This window comes from Dendropsophus ebraccatus, chromosome 8 (assembly GCF_027789765.1).
Source record: "Dendropsophus ebraccatus isolate aDenEbr1 chromosome 8, aDenEbr1.pat, whole genome shotgun sequence".
Classification (NCBI taxonomy): Eukaryota; Metazoa; Chordata; class Amphibia; order Anura; family Hylidae; genus Dendropsophus; species Dendropsophus ebraccatus.
Genome location: NC_091461.1, coordinates 4,897,778 through 4,921,384, shown reverse-complemented (window position 1 = coordinate 4,921,384; position 23,607 = coordinate 4,897,778). Strand labels below are relative to the sequence as shown.

The following is a 23,607-nucleotide window of genomic DNA, read 5'->3' as shown; positions in this document are numbered from 1 at the left end:
ATTATATCAGGATTATATAGGACTCCTCCTCCTCCTCTCCCAGGCTCCGGTCTCCAGTATTATTATATATGATATTAGGATTATATAGGACTCCTCCTCCTCCTCCTCCTCTCCCAGGCTCCGGTCTCCAGTATTATATATTATATCAGGGTTATATAGGACTCCTCCTCCTCTCCCAGGCTCCGGTCTCCGGTATTATTATATATAAATCAGGATTATATAGGACTCCTCCTCCTCCTCCTCCTCTCCCAGGCTCCGGTCTCCAGTATTATTATATATGATATTAGGATTATATATGACTCCTCCTCCTTCTCCTCCTCTCTCAGGCTCTGGTCTCCAGTATTATATATATCAGGATTATGTATGACTTCTCCTCCTCCTCCTCCTCCTCCTCTCTCAGGCTCCGGTCTCCAGTATTATTATATATGATATTAGAATTATATATGACTCTTCCTCCCCTTACTTTTCCTCCTCTCCCAGGTTCCGGTCTCCAGTATCCGGCTTCGGGGAATGTCCTCAGAGTGACCACCAGCGTTCCTGTAAATAAGAAACAGGATGCTCCTAAGAAAGCGCTCGTCCCAGAGAGTCCTCCACCGCCTGACGCTCCTCAGCCTTCGGGGGTCACAGCCCTGGATCGGCTCTTCATGGCAGCGGAGGCAGAATACTACACAAAAAACCCACCCGCCAGAAGCACCGCTGCAGACACCGGGAAGTCTGAAGGTGGAAATCCAGATAGTTTACCTTCAGGCCCATCAGCCATAGTGATGAGCACTGCTAGTGACTCGGACAGTGACCCCTCACCTCACACTGCTGGGGGTCCCGGCTCACATACATCTCCTCTGAAGACTGATGTAGCAGAGCTGAGCACGGAGCAGAGTGTACAGTGGCTGCAGGAGAAGGTAGGTGGATTCCAGCTTTATGGGCCTCTCTCTTATATCCTGAGGTGATGACCAGATGACCAGGATTTGGGGGTGGTGGAGGCTATTCCTTATTTAGAGGGGGGCTATACACTATCCATAGGGGTGCTATACACTATCCATGGGGGGGTGCTACTCAATAACCACGGAGTGCCATACATTATCTATCTATGGGGGTGATGTTCACTCTTCATTTGCATTGTCCATTGGGGGTCTCACAGGTGTGGTGTGTTATCCACATATACTCCACATACAGTGAGATTATAAGCTACAATGTGACATTACACCCAACCATGAAATATTATAGTGACTGTAAGTATGGGGGGTGTTGGATGCAGCCTGTACCTTTCTGATGCAAGTCTGGATGTGCGCCTGTGTTCTCTCTGCTGACGCCCGCCTGTATTCTCTCTGCTGACGCCCGCCTGTATTCTCTCTGCTGACGCCCGCCTGTATTCTCTCTGCTGACGCCCGCCTGTATTCTCTCTGCTGACGCCCGCCTGTGTTCTCTCTGCTGACGCCCGCCTGTGTTCTCTCTGCTGACGCCCGCCTGTGTTCTCCCAGCTGACGCCCGCCTGTATTCTCCCAGCTGACGCCCGCCTGTGTTCTCCCAGCTGACGCCCGCCTGTGTTCTCCCAGCTGACGCCCGCCTGTGTTCTCCCAGCTGACGCCCGCCTGTGTTCTCCCAGCTGACGCCCGCCTGTGTTCTCTCTGCTGACGCCAGCCTGTATGCTCCCCGCTGACAGCCACCTGTACTCTCCCCGCTGACGCCCACCTGTATTCTCCCAGCTGACGCCCGCCTGTATTCTCCCCGCTGACGGCCGCCTGTACTCTCCCCGCTGACGCCCACCTGTATGCTCCCCGCTGACGCCCGCCTGTATTCTCCCCGCTGACGCGCCCGCCTGTATTCTCCCCGCTGACGCGCCCGCCTGTATTCTCCCCGCTGACGCGCCCGCCTGTATACGACAGGCCGGTGTGGATTTCACCTCTCTCTGTTTCTGTTCAGTTTCAGGAGGATTTTAAGCTTTGTTTGTCACAGACCAGAGCGGGATTTGTTATCGGCAATGATCTCCGACAAGCCATAAAACATGTAAGTCATATAGCAGAGCTGTGCGGACAGGAGCAGCAGAGAAGAGTAATATATATATATATATATATATATATATATATATATATATACACACAGTGGTGCCTTGGATTATGAGTATAATCCGTTCCGGGACGGCGCTTGTAATCCAAATCCACTCTTACACTAAAGCAAATTTTCCTATAAGAAATCACTGATCTGCAGACAATTGGTTCCACCCCCCAAATATACTGATTATTTATTCTGAATAACATGTAGAAGAGATGAAACAAACAATGAGAAGCAGCTGAATCTGTGATATTTAGAGATGAGCAAACCTCAAGCATGCTGGAGTCCATCCGAACCCGATCGTTCGGCATTTGATTAGCGGTAGCTGCTGAAGTTGGATAAAGCCCTCAGCAGCCACCGCTAATCAAATGCCGAACGGTCGGGTTCGGATGGACTCCAGCATGCTCCAGGTTCGCTCATCTCTAGCGATATTATAAGTTACTGTACAGTATAGCAGCATGTGGTATATAATGTATAGTAACTGTATAACCCTGATAACACTGCAGCTGGATATGTGATATATAAGTTACTGTACAGTATAGCAGCATGTGGTATATAATGTATAGTAACTGTATACACCGATAACACAGCAGCTGGATATGTGATATATAAGTTACTGTACAGTATAGCAGCATGTGGTGTATAATGTATAGTAACTGTATAACCCTGATAACACTGCAGCTGGATATGTGATATATATGTTACTGTACAGTATAGCAGCATGTGGTATATAATGTATAGTAACTGTATAACCCTGATAACACTGCAGCTGGATATGTGATATATATGTTACTGTACAGTATAGCAGCATGTGGTATATAATGTATAGTAACTGTATAACCCTGATAACACTGCAGCTGGATATGTGATATATAAGTTACTGTACAGTACAGTATAGCAGCATGTGGTGTATAATGTATAGTAACTGTATAACCCTGATAACACTGCAGCTGGATATGTGATATATATGTTACTGTACAGTATAGCAGCATGTGGTATATAATGTATAGTAACTGTATAACCCTGATAACACTGCAGCTGGATATGTGATATATAAGTTACTGTACAGTATAGCAGCATGTGGTGTATAATGTATAGTAACAGCATGACCTTGATAACACAGCAGCTGGATATGTGATATATATGTTACTGTACAGTATAGCAGCATGTGGTGTATAATGTATAGTAACTGTATAACCCTGATAACACAGCAGCTTGATATGTGATATATAAGTTACTGTACAATATAGCAATCAGCATGTGGTATATAATGTATAGTAACTGTATAACCCTGATAACACTGCAGCTGGATATGTGATATATATGTTACTGTACAGTATAGCAATCAGCATGTGGTGTATAATGTATAGTAACTGTATAACCCTGATAACACAGCAGCTGGATATGTGATATATAAGTTACTGTACAGTATAGCAGCATGTGGTGTATAATGTATAGTAACTGTATAACCCTGATAACACTGCAGCTGGATATGTGATATATAAGTTACTGTACAGTATAGCAGCATGTGGTGTATAATGTATAGTAACTGTATAACCCTGATAACACAGCAGCTGGATATGTGATATATATGTTACTGTACAGTATAGCAGCATGTGGTGTATAATGTATAGTAACAGCATGACCTTGATAACACAGCAGCAGTTTGTAGATACAGGATGGAACTGCAGATCCCCATAATGCAGTAGCGTAGAACAACAGGCTAGAATAGAGAAGCAGAGCTGAATCACAGAGCTGTGCTGGAGGACAGTGACAGAATCTTTTCTATACAGCAGTGTGAATGGCTGAGTGTGAGTGAAGACGCATTATAGCAGCAGTGTGTACAGCTGAGTGTAAGTGCAGGCACATTATAACAGCAGTGTGTATAGTGGAGTGTGAGTGAAGACACATTATAGCAGCAGTGTGTACAGCTGAGTGTAAGTGCAGGCACATTATAACAGCAGTGTGTATAGTGGAGTGTGAGTGCAGGCACAATATAGCAGTGTGTATAGCAGAGTGTGAGTGCAGGCACATTATAGCAGCAATGTGTACAGCTGAGTGTGAGTGCAGGCACATTATAGCAGGAATGGAAAGGATGAGAAACACAAGGGCAGACAGACTGTAGGGAACATAAAGTAGGAAGGAAGTGGATCTGCCATGATTTACAAGGTGAGGGAGACTTCATGGGTAATCAGAAACCGCAACCCCCCCCCCCTCCCCCCCGAGGAGCTGGATGACTGAGGCCGCCCTATATATACTGGCCGATCAGTAGCCGCTCACTGCTATATAATGTGCCGCTGGCTTTTCGCCAGTAATCATATGTGCAGTAGTAAATCTGTTAAAAAGCTTTATTCCATGTTACCGTTCTATGTGTAACCTCTCTTACTTCTTACCCAGGTTGTGTGTGAGCACCCGGACGGGCTCCCCGTGTTACACCTGCTGGCTGCGTATAAGGTGAGAGTCTCCGCCCAATGACAACCTGAACAATATGACCTCTGACCCCACCCCCCAACCCTGAACTTTAGTAAGCTCTGCTACATTGCACTCAGTTATAGTCAGACAGTCGGACACCATGTGGAGTTCTGGGAGCCGTATTCCATCCACGACCACTCAGCTTTTTCCCTTATTTTTCAGTGCATGTGCTGGAAGCTTCCATTGCCCGTGGCTTATTCCATCAGTGATCAGGCCGCTGGGACAGTGGCGACTATACCTGGGGGGGGTCTGTCATTCTCATTATCATAAGATTCTTGACTTCTCCTGAAAACAATGAGAAACGATCATGTGTCATGTCTGGGATATAGTCTGAGAGCCTCCTTACTTATGGTTCCTATCTTGTGTCTGTTCTCAGCAATACACAGGGAAGGACCTGCCCTTTCAGGAGATGGGGTTCATGTCTGTACTGGACCTCGTAGGAGCCTTGGGGGATATGCTTTACTTAGAAAACGACAACGATGAGCAAGAATGGCGTCTTTTTGACATTGGGTCCAAAAGAAAGAAAGATGTCGATGGTGAGAGAACTGGTAAGCTTATCTAGTATCTCTCTAGAGAGAGAGAGAAGCAGTATCTATGCTGAGACTACTCTTCATTAGACTCCCCTGACAGGAGGCGTTTGGTGAAATATGGTCTTAGTTCTTGTATTATTAAGGGTCCCAGTAGTCATACATTTTACCATCTACCACACAGGGTCAGTCCACCATGGACATGTAATGCTACCTTACCAGCAGTATTCCTTCAGTGTAATCTGTTTCATCCCAGCTCTGCTGCATTCATCAGTATTAAGCTTTTATTATTGCAACTGGCTCATGCGCTGATGGCTCGGAGCTCAACTAAATCATGTGATCAACCATTCCAACCTGTGCCTTTCCAGTTGTTGTGATATTATAATTCCCTGCATGCCGGGGAAGATAACAGCTGTTAGGACATGCTGGGAGATGTAGTTTTACAACAGCTGGAGAGCCACCACTGCCTTTAATATGTACACAAGGTATAGTCACTCCTGTGTTGTCTTCCTGTGATATGACCTATATTCCTCCTGGTAATTCTCAGACCCCTCCCCCTTCACCAAGCTCCTCCCTCCTTTACACTGGTCTTACCGCTTGTGAGAGCTTACAGGGAGAAAACACCTAACAAGCAGACAGACTGAAGCTGCAACTTATAGGAATACAGGGAGACAGACTGAAGCTGCAACTTATAGGAATACAGGGAGACAGACTGAAGCTGCATCTAGTAGGAATAGAGGGAGACAGACTGAAGCTGCAACTCATAGGAATACAGGGAGACAGACTGAAGCTGCAGCTCATAGGAATACAGGGAGACAGACTGAAGCTGCATCTCGTAGGAATACAGGGAGACAGACTGAAGCTGCATCTCGTAGGAATACAGGGAGACAGACTGAAGCTGCATCTCGTAGGAATACAGGGAGACAGACTGAAGCTGCAGCTCATAGGAATACAGGGAGACAGACTGAAGCTGCAGCTCATAGGAAAACAGGGATACAGACTGAACCTGCAACTTATAGGAATACAGGGAGACAGACTGAAGCTGCATCTCGTAGGAATACAGGGGGCATGTTTTATGTCTTTAGTCTCTCATATGTTCCAGATTTGACTTGGAGAAAAGTTAGTGCAGTAATGCAGTCAGAGGCATCATGGGAAATGTCGGCTAAGATAACAATATATCTGGGTTAGATAGAATTAAGATGGCTGACAACCTATAAATGTCACATCAACTAAAATAGGCTATTATTCTCTATTTTGTAAGGGTGACATGTTCTAGGCTCATGCTAGACATCGCTGTCTTCTGTTCCGGGTTCACCCTGATAGCTCTGGGATATGCAGTGTGCTATGTATACATGGCCATAGATAGACTGTGCGTCCTGTGTTCTTTCCTTCAGATGATAAGGAGCTCCCTGACACCGATGGCCTCATCACCACATGGAGCGTCACCACCCAGAAACCTGAGCGGCTGAAGCCACCGGTGATCATCTCTTCATCAGATGGGCAGAGCCTGGTATTACTGACTCTGTGCTGCTGTAGTGTCTAGGGGAAGGTTCACACCAGCAGATTGTGGTTTTTGACCTTTTTATTGACATCAGTGAGTGAGTCAAAATCTGCATCAAATCCGCAGCACATCTGAACGGTCCCTTAAAGTGACACTGTCGCCTCCTTTTTGCATTCTGACTTCTCTACACAGGTGTAAAGGGTAAATTTAGCGGTTTTCATACCTTATTTTATATCATACGTCATGGTGCTTGTTCTAGTAAAAAGTCACCATTTATCAACTGCAGATTGTGTTAAGTGGACGGGGCCTCGCGGCATTAGCGCCACTTAGCCCCGCCCACAACGCCACCGTTGGCCCCGCCCCCTCGTCGGCCATTGAAACAGGCAGGCCGAAAGGTCTAGACCCCACCCCTTTACGTTGGCCAACCAATGGGCGTCACGGGGGTGAGGCCAATGGTGCAGTTTTGGGCGGGGTTAAGTGGCGCTAATTTCACGAGGCCACGCCCACTTAATACAATCTGCAGTTGATAAAAGGACACTTTTTACTTGAACAAACACCATGACGTATGATATGAAATAAGGTATAAAAAACACTAAATTTACCCTTTACACCTGTGTAGAGATGTCAGAATGCACAAAGGGGGACAGTGTCACTTCAAGGGTAGACAATTACTCCTGCACCACTCTGACACCCGCCCAGCCATCACAGCATCGCACACATCTTTTCTCCCCCACCCCTCCCTCTCGAGTGACCTCTGCCACCGTGCCTGGTCTCCTGTGCTGGGAGGTGAGCCAACAAGGTCAATGAAGACCTTCTCCAGGGGCCACACACAGGCCAGAGGGGGCTAAGGAGCCCCTGGGAGGCCAGTACATTACTAAGATATAGAGTGACTAAGAAATTTTCTCCATCTATAATACATGGATGGGAAAACCCCATGCCCTTTGGCGGGAGTCCTGAGTAGGGGCTGCCCACTACAGCCACCATATTCCCTGACAGAGAGGAGTCCTGAGCAGGGGAGGGCTGCCCACTACAGCCACCATATTCCCTGACAGAGAGGAGTCCTGAGGGGGAGGGCTGCCCACTATAGCCACTATATTCCCTGACAGAGAGGAGTCCTGAGCGGGGGAGGGCTGCCCACTACAGCCACCATATTCCCTGACAGAGAGGAGTCCTGAGGGGGGGAGGGCTGCCCACTACAGCCACCATATTCCCTGACAGAGGGGAGTCCTGAGGGGGAGGGCTGCCCACTACAGCCACCATATTCCCTGACAGAGGGGAGTCCTGAGGGGGGGAGGGCTGCCCACTACAGCCACCATATTCCCTGACAGAGGGGAGTCCTGAGGGGGAGGGCTGCCCACTACAGCCACCATATTCCCTGACAGAGAGGAGTCCTGAGGGGGAAGGCTGCCCACTACAGCCACCATATTCCCTGACAGAGGAGAGTCCTGAGGGGGAGGGCTGCCCACTACAGCCACCATATTACCTGACAGAGGAGAGTCCTGAGGGGGAGGGCTGCCCACTACAGCCACCATATTACCTGACAGAGAGGAGTCCTGAGGGGGGGAGGGCTGCCCACTACAGCCACCATATTCCCTGACAGAGAGGAGTCCTGAGGGGGAAGGCTGCCCACTACAGCCACCATATTCCCTGACAGAGGGGAGTCCTGAGGGGGAGGGCTGCCCACTACAGCCACCATATTACCTGACAGAGAGGAGTCCTGAGGGGGGGAGGGCTGCCCACTACAGCCACCATATTCCCTGATAGAGGGGAGTCCTGAGGGGTGGAGGGCTGCCCGCTACAGCCATCATATTCCCTGACAGAGGGGAGTCCTGAGGGGGGGAGGGCTGCCCACTACAGCCACCATATTCCCTGATAGAGGGGAGTCCTGAGGGGGGGAGGGCTGCCCACTACAGCCACGATATTCCCTGATAGAGAGGAGTCCTGAGGGGGAGGGCTGCCCACTACAGCCACCATATTCCCTGACAGACAGGATTATGGGATGCTGAGATGATGTCGGGGTGATCGGTCAGGTTTTGGATTGGTTTAGTGGATGCCGAGCACCATTCTAATCCCTTATTTTTTCCCTACAGTGGCGCCCCCCGGATCTTCCCATCTCTGATCAGCAGATCCCACCCGATGCCGTGAGGAACCACAAGCTTTTTGCTTTATCTCGTATGAAACGTGGCTTCATGATGGGGGTTTATGTGGAGAATGTGACTTCCCCGAGTAACTTCTACATCCGCTGTTACAGTAAAGACACCTCCCAGAAGCTGGAGGACATGATGATAGAAATGAGGTGAGACGCCAGGGTCCCCCAACATCTTACACCGCTACAACTCCCATCATGCCCTTCAGGTTTTTATTTTTATAAAGCTGTTTAAAAAAATTGGAAGAAAAATGGATCATACATAGTTTGTGATCCGGCGTAGTGTACAATCTCCCATCGGGGGGAATCCATTGTTATAGTCCATCACAGCCGTCTGCTTAACCCTTTAGCGTCCCATGACGTACGCCGGGACCCCGCTCTGAACGGCACCGATCCCAGCTGCAATCTGCAGCCGGGCAGTGCCTCTATTAGCCGGCGCGGGTCCCGTTGCCGCGCCGGCTAATTAAGCACTTCAATGCAGCTGTCAAGCCTGACAGCTGCATTGAAGTGCTTTGTACTGCACGTCCCTGGTGTCTAGTGGGACGGATCTCCCCCCGGCGATGCGATCGTGGGGGGGAGATCCGTTCTTCTGCCCGTGCCGGGCCTCAGCGTCGGAATGACGCTGATCCCGGCTCGGCAATAGATTGCTATGGCCTGCAGCAGGTCATAGCAATCTATCACCGATTACAATGATCTTTGCTGTGTATATACACAGCATTGATCTCTATGAGAGATCAGTGCTGTCTATATACAAGTCCCCCGGGGGGCTTCTAGTTAATGTAAAAAAAAAAGTAAAAATGTGTTTTTATTAATAAAAAATCCCCTCCCCTAATAAAAGTCCAAATCACCCCCCTTTTCCCATTTTATAAATATAAATTAATAAATAAACAAATAAACATATTTGCTATCGCTGCGCACGTAATCGCCTGAACTATTAATTAATCACATTACTGATCTCGCACGGTAAACGGCGTCGGCGCCCAAAAAAATTCCAAAGTGCAAAATTGCGCATTTTTGGTCACATCAAATCCAGAAAAAAATGTAATAAAAAGCAATCAAAAAGTCGTATATGCGCAATCAAGGTATCGATAGAAAAAACACATCATGGCGCAAAAAATGACACCTGACACAGCCCCATAGACCAAAGGATAAAAGCGCTATAAGCCTGGGAATGGAGAGATTGTAAGGAACATATATTTGGTAACAATGGTTAGAATTTTTTACAGGCCATCACATAATATAAAAGTCATACAAGTTACATATCATTGTAATCGTAACAACTTGAGGAACATGCACAACAAGTCAGTTTTACCATAGGCCGAAATCAAAACAAATTCGTTTTTTTTTCTATTTGACAGCGCAAATGATTTTTTTCCGGTTTTGCAGCATATTTTATAGAAAAATAATGCCTGTCATTACAAAGTACAATTGGTTTTGCAAAAAATAAGCGCTCATATGGTGAAAAAATGCAAGCGCTATGGACTTTTAAACATAAAATGGGAAAAGCAAAAGCGCAAAAATGAAAATTGGCTTTGACCTTAAGGGGTTAAAGAGGTTGTTCACCAAATTGTTTTTTTGTCAAATCAACTGGTGCCAGATATTTGTAAATCACTTCTATTAAAAAAGCTTCAGTCTTCCAGTACTTATCAGCTGCTTTATGTCCTGCAGGAAGTGGTGTATTCTCTCCAGTCTGACACAGTGTTCTCTGCTGCCACCTCTGTCCATGTCAGGAACTGACCAGAGCAGCAGCAAATCCCCATAGAAAACCTCTCCTGCTCTGGACAGTTCCTGACATGGACAGAGGTGGCAGCAGAGAGCACTGTGTCAGACTGGAGAGAATAAACCACTTTCTGCAGGACATACAGCAGCTGATAAGTACTGGAAGACTAGAGATTTTTAATAGAAGTAAACAATTAATCTCTGGCACCAGTTAATTTTGTAAGAAATTTTTTGGGGTGAATAATCCCTTTAATGTTCGCTCTTCATGGAGTCTGGAAGGTTAAACTACAGGGATATGACTGAAATCACATGCTGGCAGATACTAGTGTCATGTGTAATACACTGTACCATACCAGTGCTTGTCGTGGTGCATGGGAGCGCACTCGGCATAACCCCCCCCAGCCCTTAACCACCCTTCAGTAACCAATAAAGACACAAGACAATTCAAATGTAACCTGTGGAATATCTGGCCACCATGTTTACTTTCACACATAAACTATTTAACGCTTCTCTTATAACTCATAAAAATCATAAATATGTAAATATTAATTAACAACCAGTCCATAGCTAAATATTGTCCACCCCAACAGCAGTGACATCCCCAAACATGCTGGCTTAGCCGAGCATACCCCAAACGGGGCCACGGCCTATTCCACAAGCACCTGTAACCCCTAATTGAAAATATCGAGCCTGATGTCCGAAAGATGGACACCATCAGCCCTATACAGTCCAGCCAAGGAACCTTTGAGATCACAATGGTGGTAAGACAAACCACCGATGGAACTGAGGAATCTTGCTACCCCTCTATTAAGCCTACGCCTGATGTGCTCAGGATATGAGAAACCGTGGTAAGACCAAATTAATCCAGGCACAACTTCAGAGAAGGCCGGGGTGCAATGAGGCAACAAACTGTGCAAAACATTAAAAGTTAGTTTACTATAACGAGATACCAGATTATTTTGTCTCCCCCCAATGTCATTGCCTCCTGCGTGTACTACAGTGACATTTGGAGGAGGCCACACACCATTCTTCTCCTCAACCAACCCCAATAACTGATTCCAACGTAACCCGCGCACTCCACCCCAGTAAACGGCTTCCTCAGGAGACAATCCCAGATTAGGTGTGTATACTCCGATAGGCCAAGTACACATAAGAGTGCCCGAGTACCCAGACAACAATAGAGGAGCGACCTAAAAGAAAACAAAATTAAAAACATAAGTGGGGACGAATGTACAACTTAAACCTGCAGATTTCCATCTACCCAATCTCATAATGTTAGTGGGTGAAAGACCAGACCTATAGGTCTCTGTGGCCGCCCCAACCCGGAAAGAATGAGCGCTGAAGGTACTACCATCAATATCCAGCTTCCACAAGCAACACTAAAAAAGAGTTGAGAATTGGAATCTAGACAATGATGTGCCATCCGAATGAGCCAAAAAAGAATCCGAAATGCAAGGTCACACACTCAAATAATCTAAAACCGTCTGAACAGGGCTACAGTAAACCGAATGAAAAGGGCTACAGAACCCAGTACCCGATTTAAAGCAACAACAACTCCTTTACCCAAACAATCCGTCTTAGAACGCCGCACACAAATACGTAAAGAAGTAGGGGTGCAAGAAACATCAAAAAGCAACAATGGAGACCGGGACCAGGTATTAACTTCCACCAATTCACCTAAGCGAAAAGCACCAAAAAGGCTAAAATGTAAGCTGTACCAAAAGCTGAACCTCATAGGCGGAAGAACAGAGGTCACCACAAACATCCAACAAAGCAAGCAATACTTAAAGGTAACAGGTCGCCTCTTGTCCCGAACTACAGTAGTCTGACGATAACCCTTCAACAACGCAAGAAAGAGATAGCAGAGACAATCTTACTGCCGAATAAGAAAGATTCTCACTGAACAAAAGACGACACAATGATAAACAAATCAGAGCAAGAGGCGAGTACCTTACAGCGAACACAGAATGACTCCCAACGCCTCCACGCAGCCGTATATGATGACCACGAGGAACAGGCAAAGAATTCCTCCCTTAAACACGTGGTCAATCTGATGTGAGAATAAGCAGATCTCAGACCCCTCGTAGCCAGGTATTGGGAGTGAGAGAAATCCTTCCCCATGGGAATGACTCGGACAGCAAAAACCAAATTCCTAAGCAAACACTGCAACTTCTTCTTAGGCAAAGCACTAGATATCAAGGCTCAGATCTTCAGCACTTTAGATGTAGGCAAACAAAACTCCATTGTCCCGGGATCAATAACCATTCCAAGGGATTCCAATCTAGTGCAAAGCTCAATAGTCTTATCGAGAGCAAGAAGAACCCCGAAATAATCACAGACTGAAAAGTATGTAACAGGAAAGAACATTCATCAGTACCCCCCCCCGACCCCACAAATATAAAATCGTCGAGGTAATGTAAAGTAGGGGAAACACCAGCTTCCGACTGCAAAACCCATTCTAAAAAAGAACTGAAGGCTTCCAAATAGTAACATGAAAGGCTAAAGCCCATAGGCAGGGACTGACCATCCAACATAAAACCAAGGGAGTTATAACCGAAGGAGAAACGGAGCAGACGGAACACAGCTTTTACATCAGCTTTGGCCTACAAAGCGTTACGGCCTTTCAGGCTGACCAACTCCAGGGAACTATAGGAAACAGAAAACATAGCGCAACCAGCAGAATCATTAAAGGGGTATTCCAGGGAAAATCAATAATTTAGCAAAGGAAAGGGTTAACCAAGGTTAACCCTTTCCTAATATACTTACCTGTTGTTTTTTGGCCCCCCAAGGAGATCTCCGGTCCGGTCACGTGATCTTGCAGCTTGTGGCTCGGATCCTCTTCTCCTTCCGGTTCGGTGACGTCACCCAGCCGGCGTTGCTCTCCGTCTCATTAGCAGCAGAGCACTGAACCCTGACTGGCTTGGTAGCGTGCAGCCAATCAGGGCTCAGTGCTCTGCATCCCCACACGCTTCAGAGTGGGGGTCCCCTGAGGCTGCAGTAAATTATCAGGGGTCGTCGGGCTCAGTGCCGGTCACCAGTTACATGGGCCGGCACTGCACTACAGCAGGTGAATGCGGGGTCTGGCGTCAGTCATCACTCCGCAGACCCCCCCCCCCGCGTCAGCAATGCCGACCGAGTCCCGGGAGGGGATGCGGCGGGCGGCATTACTTCATTCATAGCTACCAGACACCCGGCTGCCCGCCGCATCCCCTCCCCCCAGGGACTCAGGGTCGGCATCGGTGGGGAAGTAATATGTATTTGCTGCTGATCCCCCCCCCGGCCCCCCTCCCTGTGTCCCTGTCAGAGATCGCTCACCCCCACCCCCGGAGCGTGCTGCTGGCCCCGATCTCTGCACTGGTCTGAAGCACCTGTACTCAGCTGACAGGCTCTGTGTACGGAGCAAGAAATCTCTCCTGCCTCACTCACACAGAGCCTGTCAGCTGAGTACAGGTGCCTGAGACCAGTGCCGAGATCGGGGCCAGCAGCACGCTCCGGGGGGTGGGGGTGAGTGATCTCTGACAGGGACACAGGGAGGGGGGGCCGGGGGGGATCAGCAGCCGATACACATTACTTGCCCACCGATGCCGACCCTGAGTCCCTGGGGGGAAGGGATGCGGCGGGCAGCCGGGTGTCTGGTAGTTATGAATGAAGTAATGCCGCCCGCCGCATCCTCTCCCGGGACTCGGTCGGCATCGCTGACAAGGTGGGGGGGGGGGGTCTGCGGAGTGATGATTGATGCCAGACCCCGCATTCACCTGCTGTAGTGCAGTGCCGGCCCATGTAACTGGTGACCAGCACTGAGCCCGACGACCCCTGATAATTTACTGCAGCCTCAGGGGACCCCCACTCTGAAGCGTGTGGGGATGCTCTGCTGCTAATGAGACGGAGAGCGACGCCGGCCGGGTGACGTCACCGAACCGGAAGGAGAAGAGGATCCGAGCCACAAGCTGCAAGATCACGTGACCGGACCGGAGATCTCCTTGGGGGGCCAAAAAACAACAGGTAAGTATATTAGGAAAGTGTTAACCTTGGTTAACCCTTTCCTTTGCTAAATTATTGATTTTCCCTGGAATACCCCTTCAAGTAAACCAGCCTTTGGGTACGACAAGTGATCAATAGGACGGTGAGAATGCGGTTCCTCCTTGGGAACTAAACCCAGTGGGGAAAGCTGGAAATTAGGGGAGGGAGGGGAATCAAACAGAACCTCCACTCTCCCTTCACCAATCTCCTTACGAATCTTCTGTCGCACAACGTGTGAGTCTAAGCCGCGCAGATCTAAGGTTACTCACTCACTGACAGCCCATCCAACTCAGGCACCATAAAGCCATCAACAAAACTGGACAACAACAGCTCAGCCATCTGAGGCCTTGGGTACATTTCGAGCCATGGGAGCATTCTTGTTACTATCACCGGTGTCTAGGCTCTTTAACCCCTTCACGTCAGCAATCTGTATATATACGTTCCTATTGCACATGCCCCGTGCAGTAGGAATGTATATATGCGTTCCTGCTTTGATGGGGCTTTATGATGAGAGCAGGATCGCTGCAGAGATAGCAATCCCGCTCTCATCTGAGTACAGCACCGGAGATAATGAGAATCAGCTGCGATCCTGCAGCTGACCCCCATTAACCCCTTAGTTAATGGGCTGGTATTGCCACTGTATTTCATCTCCCCCCACCGTGAATCCACGGTGGGGGGAGATGAAATAAGTAAAATCAGACCCCAGATCAGCCCCCCTAGTGCCCCGATCACTAACCCTCCCTCCTTGCGGCGGCCATCAGATCCAAGATGGCCGCCGCCATCACTGTGAACAGACTGTCTGTTCACAGTGATCAAACAGAAAAATGAATGAAACACCCATGCTCTCCGCCACCGGAGGTAGCGGAGAGCATGGGGCAGTGATCGGGGACTATATACTATATACCGCTGATCGCTTGTGCCATGTGCTCCCGGCACTTTTTATCCCCTGTCACCATAAATGATTGGTGACAGGGGATAAAAAGTAACCCCCCCCAGATTGCACGTAACCACCGCACGTCGCCTCTGACCACCGCACGTTGCCTCTGACCACCGCACGTTGCCTCTGACCACCGCACGTTGCCTCTGACCACCGCACGTTGCCTCTGACCACCGCACGTTGCCTCTGACCACCGCACGTTGCCTCTGACCACCGCACGTTGCCTCTGACCACCGCACGTCGCCTCTGACCACCGCACATCGCCTCTGACCACCGCACCTTACCTCTGACCACCGCACGTCGCCTCTGACCACCGCACCTTACCTCTGACCACCGCACGTCGCCTCTGACCACCGCACATCGCCTCTGACCACCGCACCTTACCTCTGACCACCGCACGTCGCCTCTGACCACCGCACCTTACCTCTGACCACCGCACGTCGCCTCTGACCACCGCACATCGCCTCTGACCACCGCACCTTACCTCTGACCACCGCACGTCGCCTCTGACCACCGCACCTTACCTCTGACCACCGCACGTCGCCACTGACCACCGCACCTTGCCTCTAACCATCGCACCTTGCCTCTAACCACTCCAAATTGCCAGTGACCCCCTCCAGATTGCCCGTAACCACGCCAGATTACAGGTACCCACCTCAGATTACCTATTAGCACTTCAGTTTATCTGTAACCATGGCAGGTTGCCTGTAACCACCCCAGATTGTCTGTAACCACCCCAGATTGTCTGTAACCATACCAGATTGCCTGTAACCACCCCAGATTGTCTGTAACCACCCCAGATTGTCTGTAACCACCCCAGATTGTCCGTAACCACCCCAGATTGTCCGTAACCACCCCAGATTGTCCGCAACCACCCCAGATTGTCCGCAACCACCCCAGATTGTCTGTAACCACCCCAGATTGTCTGTAACCACCCCAGATTGTCTGTAACCACCCCAGATTGTCTGTAACCACCCCAGATTGTCCGTAACCACCCCAGATTGTCCGTAACCACCCCAGATTGTCCGTAACCACCCCAGATTGTCCGCAACCACCCCAGATTGTCCGTAACCACCCCAGATTGTCCGTGACCACCCCAGGTTGACTGTATCCACCCCAGATTACCCGTAACCACCTCCAGATTACCCGGAACCATCCCAGACTGTCCGTAACCACCTCCAGATTACCCGTAACCACCCCAGACTGTCCGTAACCACCCCACATTACCTGTAATCTAATTTTTTTATTTTATTTTAGTAACTGCGCTATTCTAATATCCGATACTAGCTGCGGTTTTGCTCCAGCAAATTGGCGCTCCTTCCTTTCTGAGCCCTGCTGTGTGCCCATACAGTGGTTTATGCCCACATATGGGGTACCGTTGTACTCAGGAGAACCTGCGTTACAGATTTTGGGGTACTTTTTTTCTCCTGTTCCTTGTGTAATTTAGAAATTTCAAACTAAACCAACATATTATTGGAAAAATTCAAGTTTTTCATTTTTACTGGCCAATTTTGAATACTTTCCTCTAATACCTGTGGGGCCAAAATGCTCATCCTACCCCAAGATGAATTCTTTGAGGGGTGTACTTTCCAAAATGGGGTGACTTTTGGGGGGAATCTATTCTGTAGACACTACAGGGGCTCTGCAAACGCACCTGGCGCTCAGAAACTTCTTCAGCAAAATCTGCATGGAAAATGCTAATTGGCGCTCCCTTCCTTCTGAGCCCGGCTGTGTGCCCATACAGTGGTTTATGCCCACATATGGGGTACCGTTCTACTCAGGAGAACCTGTGTTACAGATGTTGGGGTGAATTTTCTCTCCTGTTCCTCGTGAAATTGAGAAATTTCAAACTAAAGGAACATATTATTGGAAAAATTTGAGTTTTTCATTTTTACTGTCTACTTTTGAATACTTTCCTCTAATACCTGTGGGGTCAAAATGCTCACCACACACCAAAATAAATTCTTTGAGGGGTGTACTTTCTAAAATGGGGTGACTTATAATGAGATTTTACTCCGCTGGCACTACAGGGGCACTGCAAATGCACCTGGCGCTCAGAAACTTCTGCAGCAAAATCTGCATTGGAAAAGCAAATTGGCGCTCCTTCCCTTCTGAGCCCGGCTGTGTGCCATACAGTGGTTTATGCTCACATATGGGGTACCATTATACTCAGGAGAACCTGCGGTACAAATTTTGGGGTACTTTTTTTTCTCTTGTTCCTCGTGAAATTGAGAAATGTCAAACTAAACGAACATATTATTGGAAAAATTAAGAGTTTTTCATTTTTACTCTCTAATTTTGAATACTTTCCTGTAATACCTGTGGGGTCAAAATACTCATCCTACCCCAAGATGAATTCTTTGAGGGGTGCACTTTCCAAAATGGGGTGACTTATGGTTTTTTTTCTCTCTGCGGACACTACAGGGGCTCTGCAAACGCACCTGGCGCTCAGAAACTTCTTCAGCAAAATCTGCAATGGAAAAGCTAATTGGCGCTCCCTTCCTTCTGAGCCCTCCTGTGTGCCCATGCAGTGGTTTACGCCCACATATTGGGTACCGTAGTACTCAAAAGAACCTGCGTTACAAATTTTGGGGTGCTTTTTCTCTCATGTTCCTTTTGAAAATGAGAAACTTTAATCTAAACGTATATATATTATTGGAAAATTTTAATTTTTCATTTTTTTACGGCCTAATTGTGAATACTTTCCTCCAGCCCCTGTAGGGTTAAAATGCTCATTATACCCCTAGATTAATTCTTTAAGGTGTGTAGTTTCCAAAATGGGGTCACTTATGGGGGTTTCCAGTATACAAATCTCCTAAATCAACTTAAAAAAAGAACTGGCCCCTAAAAAAATCAGTTTTGGAAACTTTCACGAAAATGTGGTAATTTGCTGATAAATTTCTAAGCCCCATAACACCCTAAAATAGTAAAATATGTTTATGAAATGAGGCCAGAATAAAGAGGACATATCGGTAATGTGACTTAGTAACTAATTTATGTGCTACGACTTTCTTTTTTTAGAAGCAGAGAATTTCAAAGTTCATAAAATGCTAATTTTTTTTAATTTTTCATATTTTGATGTTTTTCACAAAAAACACACAAAGTAGTGACCAAATTTTGCCACTAATATAAAGTGCCATATGTGACGAAAAAACAATCTTAGAATCGCTAGCATACGTTAAAGCATCACTGAGCTATAAGCGCATAAAGTGAGACAGGTCAGATTTTGAAAAATGAGCCTGGTCTTTTAGGTGCAAATAGGCCTGGTCTTGAAGGGGTTAAAAAGCGCCTCTTAAAGGACAACTCCCGCGGGACCCCCCCCCAAAAAAAAAACAGACACACACAGACACCATACTCACCATCTCTCCGGTGACGATCGCCACTCGATTCGCCCGCCGTCCGCCTCTCCGTCGCCGCCGTCCGCCATCCAGCGATGTCTCCGACTTCCGGGTCCAGGGGATGGAAAAGGCTGCCAGTGCGCTTGCGCACCGGCAGCCTTTTCATTGGCTGGAGCGCATCACATGGCTTCCAGCAAGCTCAGCCAATCAGGGCTGAGCAAGCTGGAAGCCATGTGATGCGCTCCAGCCAATGAAAAGGCTGCTGGTGCGCATGTGCACCAGCAGCCTTTTCATCCCCATTCACTTTGCATGAAGACGCCGAGGAGGAAGAAGACCCGGACCGCCCCTCGGCTCTGACGTCGTCGTCATCAGATGCCGCCCCGGAGAAGAGGACCGTGACGATCGTAATAGGTAATGTATACATTCTTTAACTTCCGGGGTGGGGGGTCGGGGGTCCGAAAGTGGGGGAAGGGGGCCAGGCTGGGTATTTAACCACATTACAAAGTTATATAACTTTGTAATGTGTGTTAAATGAGCAAAAAAAAATTTTTGTGGGAGTTGTCCTTTAAGGGAAGCTGGTTGTTGAGAGGTTTGGGCGATGCGCTTAAAGCACTTTGAAACTGGGTGTGCCCTTTCCCTTATGTCCTCCAGTCAGCATGGTGCCAGCTTGGGGTCTAGTGAAGGCTATCTTGGTACTTGTAGTACCCCCCACCTAAGGAGCAGACATACTGCAATACATCTCAGTACAGTAGTACAGCCACACGTCTTTTACTGTAGCCAGCGCCCGTGAGTGGCTGCAGTACTGTCCCTGATGCTTGCATTGCTCAGGCACGGACTCTGTTACTGTTTATTTGCATATAGGGCAAGTGCTGTGCAGGAGAGGAAGCTGGATGACATGGGCACATGACATCCAGCTTCCTACTATGCAGAGAGCAGTCGCATGCCTGGGAGGAGTCACACCAAGTATAGGACTACAAGAGGTTAATACACTATAATATAGCTGTGTGTAGCAGAGCTGGGTGGGTATAGTAGAGATGTGTATGTGTGTGTGTGTATAGTAGCAAAGCTGAGTATAGTAGAGTTGTGTGTGTAGTAGTAGAGCTGGGTGGGTATGTTAGAGATGTGTATGTGTGTATAGTAACAGCGGGGTGGGTATGGTAGAGATGTGTATGTGTGTGTATGGTAACAGCTGGGTGGGTATGTTAGAGATGTGTATGTGTGTATAGTAACAGAGCTGGGTGGGTATGGTAGAGATGTGTATGTGTGTGTGTGTATAGTAACAGAGCTGGGTGGGTATGGTAGAGATGTGTATGTGTGTGTCTATAGTAGCAGAGCTGGGTGGGTATGTTAGAGATGTGTATGTGTGTGTATGGTAGCAGAGCTGGGTGGGTATGGTAGAGATGTGTATGTGTGTGTATAGTAACAGAGCTGGGTGGGTATGGTAGAGATGTGTATGTGTGTGTATAGTAGCAGAGCTGGGTGGGTATGGTAGAGATGTGTATGTGTGTGTGTATAGTAACAGAGCTGGGTGGGTATGGTAGAGATGTGTATGTGTGTGTCTATAGTAGCAGAGCTGGGTGGGTATGTTAGAGATGTGTATGTGTGTGTATGGTAGCAGAGCTGGGTGGGTATGGTAGAGATGTGTATGTGTGTGTATAGTAACAGAGCTGGGTGGGTATGGTAGAGATGTGTATGTGTGTGTATAGTAACAGCTGGGTGGGTATGGTAGAGATGTGTATGTGTGTGTATAGTAACAGAGCTGGGTGGGTATAGTAGCAAAGCTGAGTATAGTAGAGTTGTGTGTGTAGTAGTAGAGCTGGGTGGGTATGGTAGAGATGTGTATGTGTGTGTATAGTAGCAGAGCTGGGTGGGTATGTTAGAGATGTGTATGTGTGTGTATAGTAGCAGAGCTGGGTGGGTATGGTAGAGATGTGTATGTGTGTGTGTATAGTAGCAGAGCTGGGTGGGTATGGTAGAGATGTGTATGTGTGTGTCTATAGTAACAGAGCTGGGTGGGTATGGTAGAGATGTGTATGTGTGTGTATAGTAGCAGAGCTGGGTGGGTATGGTAGAGATGTGTGTGTGTATAGTAGCAGAGCTGGGTGGGTATGTTAGAGATGTGTATGTGTGTATAGTAACAGAGCTGGGTGGGTATGGTAGAGATGTGTATGTGTGTGTATAGTAACAGAGCTGGGTGGGTATGGTAGAGATGTGTATGTGTGTGTATAGTAACAGAGCTGGGTGGGTATGTTAGAGATGTGTATGTGTGTGTATAGTAACAGCTGGGTGGGTATGGTAGAGATGTGTATGTGTTTGTATAGTAGCAGAGCTGGGTGGGTATGTTAGAGATGTGTGTGTGTATAGTAGCAGAGCTGGGTGGGTATGGTAGAGATGTGTATGTGTGTGTATAGTAACAGAGCTGGGTGGGTATGTTAGAGATGTGTATGTGTGTGTATAGTAGCAGAGCTGGGTGGGTATGTTAGAGATGTGTATGTGTGTGTATAGTAACAGAGATGGGTGGGTATGTTAGAGATGTGTGTGTGTATAGTAGCAGAGCTGGGTGGGTATGTTAGAGATGTGTATGTGTGTATAGTAACAGAGCTGGGTGGGTATGGTAGAGATGTGTATGTGTGTGTATAGTAACAGAGCTGGGTGGGTATGTTAGAGATGTGTATGTGTGTGTATAGTAGCAGAGCTGGGTGGGTATGTTAGAGATGTGTGTGTGTATAGTAGCAGAGCTGGGTGGGTATGGTAGAGATGTGTATGTGTGTGTGTATAGTAGCAGAGCTGGGTGGGTATAGTAGAGATGTGTGTGTGTGTGTATAGTAACAGAGCTGGGTGGGTATGGTAGAGATGTGTATGTGTGTGTGTATAGTAGCAGAGCTGGGTGGGTATGGTAGAGATGTGTGTGTGTGTGTATAGTAACAGAGCTGGGTGGGTATGGTAGAGATGTGTATGTGTGTGTATGGTAGCAGAGCTGGGTGGGTATGGTAGAGATGTGTATGTGTGTATAGTAACAGAGCTGGGTGGGTATGGTAGAGATGTGTATGTGTGTGTATAGTAACAGAGCTGGGTGGGTATGGTAGAGATGTGTATGTGTGTATAGTAACAGCTGGGTGGGTATGTTAGAGATGTGTGTGTGTGTGTATAGTAACAGAGCTGGGTGGGTATGGTAGAGATGTGTATGTGTGTGTGTATAGTAGCAGAGCTGGGTGGGTATGGTAGAGATGTGTATGTGTGTGTATAGTAACAGAGCTGGGTGGGTATGGTAGAGATGTGTGTGTGTATAGTAACAGCTTGGTGGGTATGGTAGAGATGTGTGTGTGTGTGTATAGTAACAGAGCTGGGTGGGTATGGTAGAGATGTGTATGTGTGTGTGTATAGTAGCAGAGCTGGGTGGGTATGGTAGAGATGTGTATGTGTGTGTATGGTAGCAGAGCTGGGTGGGTATGGTAGAGATGTGTGTGTGTGTGTGTATAGTAACAGCTGGGTGGGTATGGTAGAGATGTGTGTGTGTATAGTAACAGAGCTTTGTGTGTTCATGTACGTATGTTAGAAAAAGCTGTGAATGTGTTGGTATATAGATTAAAAAAAATAGTCTCTACCTAAAGAACAAAACAAAAAAAAACCCATTGAGGTTCTTAGAAGACGAGGAGGAAACAATGAATCCGCTGTCAGTAAATATGGCCGTGATGGGACGTGGTTATCCGGGCAACCATACATCCTATATATCCATATGTATAATGTGCTCTGCTCCGCAGATGCTGTTACTCCAATGAACACGTGTCCAGACGATACATTGTGCCTGAGGAGCAGGTGATGGTGGGGGAGATCTATGCGCTAAGAGTGGACGAGGATGTGTGGTGGTACAGAGTCATCGTGCACGCCATCTCCTCTCCTCACGAGGTTCAGGTCTTCTATCCGGACTTTGGGACTTTGGCCACAGTGAAAAGATGTTGGCTGCGATTTCTCAAGTAAGAATGAGAAATGGGGCGCTGAAGTGTGGTGTCTCATCTCCTGTCTGGTGTGTGTGATGTCTCCTCTCCTGTCTGGTGTGTGTGATGTCTCCTCTCCTGTCTGGTGTGTGTGGTGTCTCCTCTCCTGTCGGGTGTGTGGTGTCTCCTCTCCTGTCGGGTGTGTGTGGTGTCTCCTCTCCTGTCGGGTGTGTGGTGTCTCCTCTCCTGTCGGGTGTGTGTGGTGTCTCCTCTCCTGTCTGGTGTGTGTGGTGTCTCCTCTCCTGTCTGGTGTGTGTGGTGTCTCCTCTCCTGTTGGGTGTGTGTGGTGTCTCCTCTCCTGTCTGGTGTGTGTGGTGTCTCCTCTCCTGTGTGGTGTGTGTGGTGTCTCCTCTCCTGTGTGGTGTGTGTGGTGTCTCCTCTCCTGTGTGGTGTGTGTGGTGTCTCCTCTCCTGTCTGGTGTGTGTGGTGTCTCCTCTCCTGTCTGGTGTGTGTGGTGTCTCCTCTCCTGTCTGGTGTGTGTGGTGTCTCCTCTCCTGTCGGGTGTGTGTGGTGTCTCCTCTCCTGTCGGGTGTGTGTGGTGTCTCCTCTCCTGTCGGGTGTGTGTGGTGTCTCCTCTCCTGTCTGGTGTGTGTGGTGTCTCCTCTCCTGTCTGGTGTGTGTGGTGTCTCCTCTCCTGTCTGGTGTGTGTGGTGTCTCCTCTCCTGTCTGGTGTGTGTGGTGTCTCCTCTCCTGTCGGGTGTGTGTGGTGTCTCCTCTCCTGTCGGGTGTGTGTGGTGTCTCCTCTCCTGTCTGGTGTGTGTGGTGTCTCCTCTCCTGTCTGGTGTGTGTGGTGTCTCCTCTCCTGTCTGGTGTGTGTGGTGTCTCCTCTCCTGTCTGGTGTGTGTGGTGTCTCCTCTCCTGTCTGGTGTGTGTGGTGTCTCCTCTCCTGTCGGGTGTGTGTGG

The 23,607-nt window shown here is 48.1% G+C and overlaps 1 protein-coding gene across 9 annotated transcripts in view; it reads left to right on the top strand.

Annotated features, from left to right (window-relative positions):
• TDRD5 (tudor domain containing 5) overlaps positions 1 to 23,607 on the top strand; it is a 73,805-nt gene that overhangs the window by 33,883 nt on the left and 16,315 nt on the right. For 7 of the 9 annotated variants that reach the window (XR_011364206.1, XM_069979658.1, XM_069979656.1 and 4 more), the window contains exons 4-10: positions 481 to 899; positions 1,921 to 2,004; positions 4,447 to 4,503; positions 4,898 to 5,069; positions 6,443 to 6,558; positions 8,640 to 8,845; positions 22,471 to 22,683. Coding sequence is in view for 8 of the 9 variants with exons in the window: in XM_069979658.1 (XP_069835759.1) it covers positions 481 to 899; positions 1,921 to 2,004; positions 4,447 to 4,503; positions 4,898 to 5,069; positions 6,443 to 6,558; positions 8,640 to 8,845; positions 22,471 to 22,683 (1,267 nt within the window). In the remaining variant the exon portion in view is untranslated. The remainder of the gene's footprint in view (positions 1 to 480; positions 900 to 1,920; positions 2,005 to 4,446; positions 4,504 to 4,897; positions 5,070 to 6,442; positions 6,559 to 8,639; positions 8,846 to 22,470; positions 22,684 to 23,607) is intronic. The other 2 variants (XM_069979660.1, XM_069979661.1) reach the window with 2 other exon arrangements.